Source organism: Odocoileus virginianus, chromosome 1, assembly GCF_023699985.2.
Source record: "Odocoileus virginianus isolate 20LAN1187 ecotype Illinois chromosome 1, Ovbor_1.2, whole genome shotgun sequence".
In the NCBI taxonomy this organism is placed as follows: domain Eukaryota; kingdom Metazoa; phylum Chordata; class Mammalia; order Artiodactyla; family Cervidae; genus Odocoileus; species Odocoileus virginianus.
In genome coordinates this window covers 1575638-1589250 of record NC_069674.1, presented here as the reverse complement: position 1 = coordinate 1589250, position 13613 = coordinate 1575638, and the positions used below count along the sequence as shown (strand labels likewise).

General features: G+C 36.3%; 1 protein-coding gene across 7 annotated transcripts in view; it reads right to left on the bottom strand.

Moving 5' to 3' along the window:
- The window catches only part of LMBR1 (limb development membrane protein 1), a 131549-nt gene that overhangs the window by 86515 nt on the left and 31421 nt on the right, over positions 1-13613 (bottom strand). For 5 of the 7 annotated variants that reach the window (XM_070479586.1, XM_020888735.2, XM_020888734.2 and 2 more), the window contains one exon: positions 192-295. The exons of 1 other annotated variant lie outside the window; for it this stretch is intronic. In XM_070479586.1, coding sequence (XP_070335687.1) covers positions 192-295 — 104 coding nt within the window. Of the gene's footprint in view, positions 1-191; positions 296-6638; positions 7385-13613 lie in introns of all 7 variants that reach the window. One more of the 7 variants, XM_070479457.1, reaches the window with a different exon arrangement.

The following is a 13613-nucleotide window of genomic DNA, read 5'->3' as shown; positions in this document are numbered from 1 at the left end:
CTTCCTGTGGACACTTTTATTAACTCAATGTGTAATATTATTAACATTATTGTAAAAGCATTATTAACAAGGCATTGCTATTATTAAATGTTTCACATTTCAGTAAAAGTTGCTTAAGCCTACTATTTCAACAATGAATGACATTTACTTCTTCATTTAAGAAATTTAATTCTAAAACATCATTTACTTACCTTTTTTAGACCAGCAAAACCTTCTGATTCCAAAAAGAAAAAGGCAAAGGGCATCAACACAAATAGACAAAGATTGGAAAAGAGAGAAGCAAGGTTCCACAAACCTATGAGGATAACAATAAAGGAAAGATGAGTTAGACATTGACAACCTTGTCAAAGAAAACTGTTGTGCTAAATTGTGCTATCAGTCAAAGCTCTGTACTTTTAATAGTAAAAGCTAAACATAAACTTAATAGAGAGGCCTAACAAAGGACCTAAACTTAGAAATCAGAATAATAATTACACATTTCTGTAAAATTTTTACAACTCTGCAGCCTGTACTATTGGGAAAAGTCAATATAGAAACTACTGATTTTTCCTCATGCTCTAAATTCACTAAACATATGACATATGCAGCAATCCAAAGACACAGCCTCTTCAGACATATTGGCACCTGAATATTTAAATTAGAGCCAGCAGCATTTATTGAGCACTTAATAAATGCCAGATACTCTACTAACCATTTTACATGTATTATCTTGTTTAATTTAAGCCTCATAAAACCCTAAAAGTAATAATTAGCATTTATTTACTGAGTCCTCATGTGCCAAGCACTGTTCTAAATGATTTACAGATATTATACAAACTCATTTAGTCTTCACAGCAATCCCCCAACATGACAGAGGCTGGTTATATAAAACCCGCCCAGCCTGCAGAGCCTGCAAGGAGCTACACTAATTCCTAGGATTTTTAAAAACGACCGCATCACAGAAGTTTAGTAACCAACTCCAACTGGGAAAGAAAACTTGAGAGGCAAGCGAGTTCACATCACCTTTTCCCTTTCTGGCACATTCTACACTCATAAAATCACAATAAAAAGCAACTGAGATGATAGTAAGACTTGATTTTTAAAAATACAGAACTTTAGGTATCTCGTTGGGATATTTGGACCAGCAGCTCACTTTTTATAGTAACACACTCAACTTTAAAACTGATGGCTATAATCTTCATTAAAATTTATACAAAGATAAAAATTATGCTAAGCATAAATTCAACACACTACATACATTTAAAATCCAATGCTTTTGAAAACGGGCAGCTGATGTCCTTTCGAGTCCCTTACTTATATGGCACTGTTTCAGGCACTGGAGGTGTGGCGGTGAAGGAGACACGCACCTCTGCCCTCGGGGACCTCCCGTCTCAGACAATGGAGGGCACACACTGAGCTCTCAGGGAACCAGAGCAGCCAGCTCCCAACCGCCCTGGTGACAGATCCATGCGCACATTTCCTAACAGCCCTAAATCCTCTCGGAATAGCATGGAATAGAAACAAAAAGAACGACTGCAGCACTTGTACACGTTACCTAGAGAGATGTACTTCCTTTAGTAAACACGGTGATATAATTAAAAATCAATTTGCAGTTTCTTATTAAAAAATTTAAATAGGTTAAATAATTCTACAGTATATATTTATTTTAGCAGGAAACAGAATGTTTTACAAAGTGTCTTCAAAAACAATGTCTCATATCTTTCAGAGGGAAAAAATTTAATTTGTACTTTTAAAAATAAAAATTGTTCTAAAATACTTAAACACTTTTCAGTCTTAAAAAAAAAATAAGGATGCTAAAAATATTTCTCTTCTTCTTCAATCAGAGGGGTTATAGTTACAGCCAACTGCATTGTGTTAATAACCAGGAAAGACACATAGGTTGGTGACCAAATGGACACACAAGACTTCCAGACAGACCTGGGTTCGAGCCCCTGCACTTTCATGTGACAGCCCTTCTAAGTCACAGGTTCGTCATCTACACGAGGCTGAGGATCATGTCTATAGGTGATACTGAGAATTCAAGGAAATAACGCATGGACAACAAGCACGTCTGTCACAAAATAAGCACTTAATGACTTTTTGCTTTTAATAACCATCACATCCCCAGAGGCTACTAACACACGGTGCTAATTAGCTCCCTTACCAAGCTACCAGACTCTCGGAGCACCCGTGTTCACTTGGTAAAAAAGCACGACATATATAAAAAGCAAAAATGTTAATCTATAGCAAATTTGCTGAGTTATTATTGACATAGTGTGTACAATTTATTGACAATTTATGACTTTATTGACATAAAGTGTACAATGTCATAAAATTTGACAGTTATGTCACTGTAACCAAGATAACAAATGCAACTGTCACTCCCAAGTTTCCTTACCATTTTATAATCACTGCCTCCTGCACTCTCTACCCTACTCCATACTCCAAGAGTCAGATTCTACACTTTATAAAAAACTATATTTTTTATAAAAAACTTAAATTTTCTATACATGGTAAATGTAGTATATGCTCTTGTTTTTGTCTGGCTTTTGTCACCTGGCACAATTCTGTTGAGATTTTTTTCAATGCTGTGGCGCATCGGTAGCCTGACCCTTTGTATCAGATTGGATTCAGTTAACCACACTTCAACCATGTCCCTGCAAACTATCTGAGCTGTGGTTCTCACAACTAAAGTTGTGTTTTACACAACTAGTGTTTAGTCGCGTCTCACAACTAAAGTTGTAGTTTATACAACACAGCTTTATACATAAATGAGTTTTATACACTCAAGTACAAGTCTTCATACAGACACAAGCTTTCATATCTTTTGGGTAAATATGTGAGCATGCAATGTCTGGGTCATAAAGTAGGTGTGTTTCTTAACATTTAAAGAAACTGCCAAAATGTTTTCCAAAGTGGGTATACAATTTCACATATCCACCAGCAGAGTTGACGTCTCATCCACATTTTGACAAAAAAATGGTCTTTTCAGTTTCAGTTGCTCTCACAGGTGCACACTGGTATCTCATCATTGCTTTAGTTTGCATTGCCCCCATGGATAATAATGTCAGATCTTTTCATGAACTTATCTGCCATCCATTTACAACTTCTTTGCTATATGTCTCTTCAAATTTGTTTCCCACTGTTTCATTGGGTTGTACTTACTGAGTTTGGCAGTTCTTTATATACTCTGATTACAAGTCTTTTATTAGGCGTATGATTCCAGATACTTTCTCCCACTCTGTGAATTATCTTTTCACCTTCTTAACACTGTCTTTCAAAAAACAAGATTTCCTAATGTTGACAAAGTGCAATTTATCAATGTTTTCTTTACGGATCATGCTTTAGCTATCTTGCCCAAGAAATTACAGTCTAGTCCAATGGCAAAGACTTGCTCCTATACGTCCTTCTCCAAGGGTTAGTCTCTGGTTCTTTTGAATCACTCTCTACACGTGGTGCCAGACATGGACTGAAGCTCATTTTAAGCCTATGACTGCCCAACTGCTCCAGCGCCATATACTGAAAACAGCCTCTCCCACCAAACCTCCTTTGCATCTTTGTTGCAAACAAATGTACAATATGTTTGGACGGATTCCTGGACTCTGTACTCCATTTAGTTAGCCTATCTGTCCATCTCTGTGTTGATGCAAACAGCAATGTCGGTTACTACGGCCTTAAAATAAACTTTGAGTCCCGCAGTCAGTCCTCCAATTTTGTTCTCTTTCAAAGGTGTTTTGGCTAGTCTAAGTCCTTTAAATTCCCATCTAAGTCTTAGGTCAGTTTTTCAATTTCTACCCCCACCCCCCACCCCAAAAAAACCATGCTGGTGTTTTAAGATGGTGTTGAATCTACGGATCAGTGTGGGGAGAACTGGCGTATTAATGGGCTTCCTTACCACGGCTGCCTTCTGAGCCATGAGCACAGCCGCACACCTCTCCATGTATCTCAGCACACTTTAACTCTCCTCAGCAGTGATGATGAGTTTACAGTATTCAGGCCTCACACATCCCTAACCACTTCACATTTTCTATTCTACTGTATATAAATGGCATTGGTTTTTAAACTGATTTCCAATTATTCATTGCTAGTGAAATGCAATGGTGTTTGATACACTGATCCTATATCCCTGCAACCTTGCAAAATTCACTGATTAGTTCTAATAGCTTTCTTAGAATAATTTCCATCAGAATTTCAATACATGTAAAGTAATTAGCCTCCAACTAATAAAAATAAATGGAAAAAAAAGAAAAAAAAAAGAATTTCAATAGTCATGTCATCTGTTATTAGAGAGTTTTACTCTTTCCTTTGCAATCTCATTTATTCTTTAAAAACCACCAGGACAGAAGTGGTAAGAGGGGAAGCTCAGGTAAAAAACATTTACTATTAAGTATGATGTTACCTGTAGGGTTTTCAGAGGCTCTTTATTAAGATGAGGGAATTCCCTTTCATGCCTACTTTGTTGAGAGATTTTATCAGGAATGGACACTGAATTTTGTCATATGCTCTTTCTGCATATATTGTGGTGACCATATGAATTTCCTGGTTTAGTATGTGCATATGGTAAATTAAATCCACTGCTTTTGTCAAAAGTCATGATATATTGTCCTTTTTATATATTGTTATATTTGATTTGCTAAAATTATGTTTAAAATTTATACATCTATGTTCACGAACAATATTCACCTATAGTTTTCACATATGTCTATCTGGTTTTGGTTTGGTATCAGGGTAATGCTGGCCTCAGAGTTGGGAAGTATTATCTCATTTTCAATTTTCTTAAAAAGTCTGTGTAGAAATGGCATTATTTCTTCCTTAAATACTTGGGAGGACTACCAATGAAGTCTTCTTAGCCTAGAGTTTTGCTTGTGAGAATGTTTGAAACATTACCATAATGCCTGAGAATGTTTCAGTGGTTTTCGCCTTTCAAGGAATTTTTCCATTTCTCTAAGTTGTTGAATTTGCTGACATAAAGGTATTCATAATACACACTAATTATGTTTTTAACAGCTGTAGAATCTGTAGTGATATCCTGATACTGATAACTGGTATCTGTTTTTCTGATCAATCTGGCTAAATCTTTACCAATATTATTGACCTCATTGATCTTCTCTATGCTTTCTGTTCTCTATTTTGTTCATTTCTCCTTTCATCTTTTTTATTTCCCATCCCCTTACTTTGGGATTCATTTGCTCTCCTTTTCCTAGTTTCTTATGGTGGACACTGTACGAGACCTTTATTTCCTTTTCTAAAATAGGTATCTTTGTATCATAAATTTTGGAATGCTTCACTTTCATTTTCATTGAGGTCAAAGGACTTTCAAATTTCCCTTTTGATTTATTCTTTGAGTTACTGTGAATTATGTTATTTAGTTACCAAATGTCGCTGTCACTGATTTCCCATTTAATTTTATTGTCATTACAGAGCACCTTTTATGACTTTGAGTATTGAGATTTGTTTAATGGCGCAGAATATGGCTTTCTTGGTTCACATTCCCAGAGTACTTGAAAAGAATGTGTATTCCACAACTGTTGGGCAGTGTTCCATAAATAAAACTTAGGCCAATATACTTAGTTTTATTCAGGTCTTCTATATCCTTAATTTTTCCTGGCTACTTGTCCCATCAACTATTGAAAAAGGGATAGTTACATATCTGAACATAATTGTAACTTTGACCATTAATCCTTTCTTAAGTTTTTGCTTCATTTGTTTAATAATGAAAGTCGCTCAGTCGTGTCTGACTCTTTGCAACCCCATGCACTGTAGCCCACTGTAGGCTCCTCTGTCCATGGAATTCTCCAGGCCAGAATACCGGAGTGGGTAGCCATTCCCTCCTCCAGGGGATCCTCCCAATCCAGGAATCGAACCCAGGTCTCCCACATTGCAGGCAGATTCTTTACCATCTGAGCCAACAGGGAAGCCCATGCATTTAATAGCTATGTATAGTAAATAGGCATTTTTTCAGTAGGTAAGTTTATTACTATGTCCTTTTAATGAATGAACCTCTTCATCATTATGAAATGATCTTTATGCCTGTTAACATTCTTTACCTTTCTCTGATAACAATAGACTAATTATTTCATCTTCCTTTTCCTTAGTATAGTAAATCTTTTATCTCCTATTGCTGTTAACCAGTATGTGTGTGTACATTTTAAGCAGGTTCTTACAGGCAGCATATATTTGTGCTTTCTTTTTCATTCAGCGTAATGATCTCTGCCTTTAAATCGGAATGCTCAGACCACTGATGGTCGCTGACATGACCAGGTTTAAGTCCATCGGCTTGCTCTCGGTTTACTACTCGCCCCGCTGTTTGGTCCTCCCGCGCCTGCTTTTTCTGTGATCCTTTGGATTAACCATTGTTATGACACCATTCTATCTCTTCTGCTTGCTTACTGACTACATCTCTTTTCTGAGAGTCTAGGGGTGTTTGAGGTTCGCCACAGACACCTTTAAACCATCGCAATCTGCCTGCGAGAGGCACAGCACTTCACATTCAGCATTTATGGCCCTCACAGTCTACTTCCAAGGCTTTCCTCCCACCCTTGTGCTACTGGTGGCATGTGCTTTTACTTGCACACTATAAAATATATTGTTACTATTTTTTATTTAAACAGCCAATTCTCTTTTCATAAGACATATGATAAATACTCTTTTATATTTACCCACAAATTAGCTATGTCTAGAGCTCTTCATTCTGTTTTATAAGGTCTAGATTTCTGTCTTCTACCACTCTGCCTCTGCTTGGAGGGTGTCTCTTATTGGTGGTAGTATAGGTCTGCAGTGATGAACTTTCACCTTTTGTATATCTGAGACTGTCTTTATTTTGACTCTGTTTTGGAAAAATATCTTCACTGGATATAAAACCAGGTTGGCAGGGCTTTTTTCTTTCAGTACTTCAAAGATGTTGCTACTCTGTCATCTGTCTTGCATTTTTTCCCACAAGAGATATGCTGTAATTCTCATCACTGTTCCTCTGTATTTTATCTCTTTTTCTCTGATTTCTCCTTATCACTTGTTTTGACCAATCTGATGATATATCTTGACAGGTCTTTTGTAACTGGGACAAGTTGAGCTTTTTTGGATAAGAGGGTTTGCAGTTTTCATCTAATCTTGAAATTTTTCTGCCATTAGTTTTTCAAATATTTTTCTTAACCCTCTCTCCTTCAGGAGCATCAATTGTATCACTGATGCCCTGGTTTTTCAGTCATTTTTTTTGGCTTGTTTCTTTTTTAGACAGTTTTCTATTGCTATGTCTTAGAATCCACTGAGCTCTTCTGTAATATCGAATCTGCTTTTATCCCATCCAGTACATTTCATGTCAGATATTACAGGTTTCATCTCTAGAAGTTTATTTGGTTATTTTTTTACATCTTCCATGTCTCAATATGTTCAGTCTTTCCTCCAGTTCCTGGAACAAATGAAACAGAATTACAAGAAATGTTTCAGTGTTCTTATTTACTAATTTTGAATCTGTGTCAATTCCAAGTTCTGACTGACTTTTCTCTTCATTATGGGTTGTATTTTCCTGCTTTGTACTCAGCTGTAGGCTCATGGGAGGCAGAGCAAATCCCCAGATATTCATGCGTTAATCCCTGGAGTTGTTATCCAGTATTATTAGTGAATATGCTACATGGTATATTCGTTTTTAGGGCTTCTGTAACAAAGTCCCACAAACTGGACAGCTTCAAACAATGAGAACTTATTCTCCCACCGTTGTGGAGGCTAAAAGTCCAAAATCAAAGTGTCAGAAGGACCACACTCCTTGCAGAGGTTCTAGGAAGACTCCTTCCTTAGAGGTGGCATACTCCTGGCCTCGTAGACGCAGCACTCCAACCTCTGCCTTTGTCTTCACATTCTTCCCACTGTGTAAGTCTCTGTTTTATCTTCTTGTAAGGACACTAGTTATTGGACTAGGGCCCACCCTAATTCATCCTGGCCTTAATTTACTAATTATATCAGCAAGGATATTATTTCCAAATAAGGTATGTTCTGAGGTTCTAACCAAATGTGAACTTGGGGGAAACACTTTCAACCCAATATACATGGAGACAAGAATGTTGCAGATACAATTAAGGCTGTGGACTTTAATAAAGAGAGACAGGGAAACCATCTTGGATAGGGCAGGTGGGTACAACCTAACCAAAGGAGCGTTTAAAAGCAGAGAACTTTCTCTCAGAGGAGTCAGAAATGCAGCAGAAGGGTAAGTCAGGGAAGGACTTGACACAACTTTGCTGGGGATGGGGGGGGGGGCGGGGGGGCTGTCACATGAAAAACCTGAGAAAAGAGGCCAGTAACCTACAGGGCAGATTGGCACCTGGCTAACAGCTAGCAGGGAAACGGGGGCCTCAGGCCCACAACAAACAAAGAACCAAACTGAGCCACAATTTGAATGAACCTGGAAGCAAACTCTTCCCCAGAGCCTCCAATAAATATACTAACTTGGAAAACCTTCACTTCAGTTCATGAGATCCTAAGGGCTCATGAGAGCATGAGGGCCCTTTTTTAGTCTGCCAAAGAGAACATCTGTTTCACAAGATTTTCCTAAGGGCCATGTTTAAGCTGAGAATATGATAGCCCATTAATTCTATCCATCTCAGTAAAACAAAACACTTAGCTGAGCTTCTGGCCAGTTTGGAAAACACTAAAACAGAACACCTTTGTACATCCAAGCCTAAAGATACCAATATGTCTTTCAAATGCAGAAAGTTTTAACAGAACTTACTTCAACAACACGCTTAATGGACCCTGTGTACTTAGTGCACAAGACATCCACACTGCTCATGATTTAAGACGCTCTCAGGCCTGGCAGCAGATGTCCAAGTGAGGGGCATTTTATGTCTGACCGCCTGGGTTTGCACCTACAGCTATACAAAACCTAGAAAAGGGACTTGAATTCTGCCGTCCTGCTGCTGCTGTTAAGTTGCTTCAGTCGTGTCTGACTCTGTGTGACCCCATGGACTGCAGCCTACCAGGTTCTTCCGTCCATGGGATTTTCCAGGCAAGGGTACTGGAGTGTGTTGCCACTGCCTTCTCCACTGCTGTCCTAGTTCATGTATAAAATGTGCTAAAACTTAACTCACAGAGCACTCATGAACAACAGAAGAGAAATAACATACCAAAATGTTAAATTATCATCAGTGCCTCTCCCCACCCTGTCTCAACATAATGCAAATGGTCCAAAATCCTGAAAATTCCAAAGCACATCAGCAATTATGCCAGATAGGTGGCGCCAGTGGTTAAAAAAAAAAAAAAACCAACTGCCAATGCAGGAGACATAAGAGATGCAAGTTCAATCCCTGGGTGGGGAAGATCCCCTGGAGGAGGGCAGGCATCCCACTCCAGTATTCTTGCCTGGAGAATCCCATGGACAGGTGAGTCTTGTGGGCCACAGTCCATGGGGTTGCAGCTCTCAACCCTTTCCTTAAAAGAACAATTCTCATTAATTACACCAAAAAAAGCTTACACAACAATACTCTGTATTCTAATATGGCATTAAAAATATATGAAAATAACAAGGACAAAAAACAGGCTCAGAAAATAAACTGCAAAGAAATATACCAAATTATTAACAATGTGAACATAGTAGAATTATGGATGATTTTTTTCTTCCCACTGGCCTGCCTACACGTTCTAAGCCTTCTATAAGGGGCATATCAAGACTCTTAAAAATCATATTTAAACTCCTTTGTGAAACTCAAAATCCTCCACACCACTGTATCATATAACTTCCCCACAAAATGCCTAAGAAGGGCAGAGAGCAGCAAAGCTTCTTGAGATGCAGATGCTAACTGGGCCCCCAGCCAGTCACAGATCTCAGTCTGCTTACTTTCTAGCCTCGCTAAGCACAATCCACATTCTACCCTCTGCAAAATCACAAATTATGGAGTGGCAGCAGCTTCAGAGGGTGCACTCAAATAGTTTCAACCCTGAGTATAAACCTTGAATGCTTCACTATACTTTTATAAAATCAGGGGGAAATTTTTATTTAGGCTTTGTAATTTGAAACAATTATCATCCATGTTATAAAGCAGACATCATTAATGTTGATTCTAAATATAAAAAGTATATATACTTCTAGAATTTGTCCTTCTGATCATTATGTGTCCCTTACATGTAGTGAAAAAAAAAAAATTCAAATTCTTCTCCAGAAATCAAAAGTTGAAAAATGAAAGTCTGCCTTAGGCAAAAGATCACAAATTAGGAAAAATATCTAGTCTAACTAACCAACACACTTAAAATGAGGATAGTCATGAAAGTCTTAATAAAGAAATCTTTATCAATAAGTGAAGAAAACAGTCAGGATGATCACAAAGATTCTGAATAACAATTCATTTAAGTTTGTAATGAAATTGGGGTCTTCTTTTATGTACTGAACTTTATACATTAATAACACATATAATTTTTTTAATTTTCCCCCACTTCCCTCTTTCCAGGAAAGTCAACATTACTGCTGATGGTTCTACCAACCACAACTGCAAAAAGAGATATAACCTCTACCACATTTATTTTTGTAAAAAAAATTCACTTAACACAAAGATTTTGAGAGTTGATGGTAATATACTAGGTAACAGCATAATCACCTATGTAAATAACCAGCTTTTTAAAAAACCTAAATAATTAAATGCAAAAAGTTAAATTTATTAACCAGAATAAGTGTGAAAGCTTCACACTTAGCTCATGCTAATTTAATTATCAAATTTGCAACATATAAGAAAGTTAAAGTTACTATGAGAACATTTAATTAGAAAAATAATAAAGCTACTATACAGTCCTAAGTTGTCATTTTATTTTTGAAAGCTGTAAAACTTAACAAGTTTTCAGCATTCTGCAAACATATATCAGACATACACACATAAATATCTCTTAAGAATATGCTATAATTTTGATAAAACATACTTAAATTAAAAATTAGGGCTAAAGCACAAAGCATACTACTACCACCACCTTTATTGTATTATATATCATTATTTATCAATTTGTAAAAGAAAAAAATGTTAGCTAAATTTCTCTACTTCAGAAAACTAAAATCATATGCTCCAACACAGTAGAACCCTAAAAATTCAGAAAACTTGCAGTTTTATCTAAATCAGTTGCAATGACAACTGTTTCGAAAGATATTCAATGTCTATCCTCAAAAGAGGTATCTAAACAAACAAAAGCTATGGAACAATTCCAGAATACTTAGTTCAAAACTCAACCCAACCAAACTGAACTGCCAGATCACCAAAGGAAACATTACCTTCTAGCTCCATCTGCTGGAGTCACAAAATATTTCAATACAAAACATAACACTATGAAGCAAAAAAAACTATCACTTTTTAATCACACAACAAAAAACTTCATTCATTTAAATTAGAAAATTAATCCAAGTTCAGCCATAATCAATAATTTCCAAAGTGGTAAAACTAAGTTAAAACTATATTTCCCTGGAATTGAAGATCTAATCCAATTGCCAAAAAGTGACATATAATAAAAAAAAATTCTAAGAAAGTATACGCTTTAAAGGAAAGACTACAAGTTTTCTCTTGAATAGTGAGTGTTGTGAGAACCTCCCAAGTATAGCTTTTGCTTCTGTACTTGGAAGGAAAATGAAACAAAAAGAACAATTATAGCAACAAGCTGTGAAACATTTTAACTTTGTTTTTAAAATAAAAAAAGCAATACAAATCTACTGTAGAAATATTATAAATGCAAACACCAAAACAAAATTTTTTATAAAATATAAATTTTCTATATTATATAATCCTACCACTCAAAGAAAAACTTTTTTTTCAACATCTTTCTATATAAACAAATATTCATCTATATCATCATCTATAATGGTAAAAAAGCACTCCACTGTTTGGATCTACCAAAATTTAAGCAAATTTCCTACTTAGATTGTTTTCTATTTTCACCATTATAAACAATAAATATCAAGTAACTATACAACTAGAATAATGCACATTATAATAAATGATTGAATTATTGAGATCAATTAACTAGAAATTGTTAGTAACATTTAACTAAAAAATGATACCTTAAAATTTAGTAAGAACTGACTTGATTTAACGTTCACACATAAGTAAACATGATACCTATTTTTCCTTTTTAAGTTTAATTGCTTATAATCTAAAAGTTTGAATTTTTTGACCTTCTGTGGGTCTTGAAAATGTATAAAACAAAGATGGATTTGGGGCTGTTCTTGCATCATGTCCAAAATATCATACTGGCTCTTCTTGCTGACAAATCAAAATAAGGCACATACACCTTGCAAAGTCAAGCCAGATTCACTGTGGTTCTCTTTCAGCAGGCTGAATCTTACAATGGTCAATCATACTATACATGTGTATCTCTGTCTGGTCACAAGTGAGTACAGATAGCTTAGCTGAGAGAAAATACCTCAAAAACTGAAGAATTATTTCCTTATTTAAGGTTATAACGTGATTATATCCAAAGGTATCTGAGAGTTCCACTTTTATGCTCATTTTAAACTCACACACACGAAGTGTCATGTTGAAGCGGACCACTCAGTGGCATCTGGCGTGTGAACAGCGCTGTGCGGCCACTGTCATCCGCTCAGGAAGGGAAAGCCACTGAGCAGCTGCGTGGCAGCTCATCTGGAGAACTCCGTGCTTCTCTACTTACTTTTTAATAGTGAAGACACAGAAAGTGAACACCACAGACACTGTCTTCTATTTTAATTCTTTCCCTATTATAATTGTAACAATAAATTAGAATTAAAAATAATACAAACTTTAGCTATGATTTTCATTTGTCCTCTCAGTCCCTTTTGTACCATCCTATAATAAACTATAATCACTGGCATGTCATGGCCCACACCAAGGGAACAATGAACCCCATCTCTCTCAGCATCCAGCTGACAGTGACAAATGGCCCCAGCTAAAACCATCAATGAGCAAAAGACCACTCCAGCTCCAATATCATTTCTGTTTTTGAAGAAAATGTCTTAATAATTTTCTTATTGTAGACAGAGCTACATCTTACTGCAGGATGGCGATTTAGAACTAAGTTGAATATTGTATTTATTAATGTCACTAAATTCTGGCCCAGAACCCTATAATTCCAAGGTAATAGTTAACATGAAACATTTCAAACACATGTCCAAGATCCAAACACTATCTTCAAGCTAAACTGAATACATTTACAGATATCAAAGCACCGTCGACACATATTTTAGCCTCTAATCCTCATGTGATTTACACATTAAAGGCACAATCGTTCCATACTGATAATTTTCTAGAATAAGCCGTTAAATCTGTTTTCAAACTAAGTCCACTCTAGCAAAGTATTCCTAATAATACAACTAATAACTGTTACTCATCCAATCAATGAATCTTTACTTGTCCCTGTGTAAGAACTGGGACAGGTGTCTCATGGGAGATTAAGAGAATTTAAGGGACGTGGGAGGGGGGACCGGGACGGGGAATACATGTAAATCCATGGCTAATTCATTTCAATGTATGACAAAAACCACTGCAATGTTGTAAAGTAATTAGCCTCCAACTAATAAAAATAAATGGAAAAAAAAAAGAGAATTTAAGACATGTTCCCAGGCCTCAAAGAATTTAGCATAAATTTACAAAACATTTAACAAAAAAGACAAAAAATAATTCAAGAAAATCCCGCAAATGTCA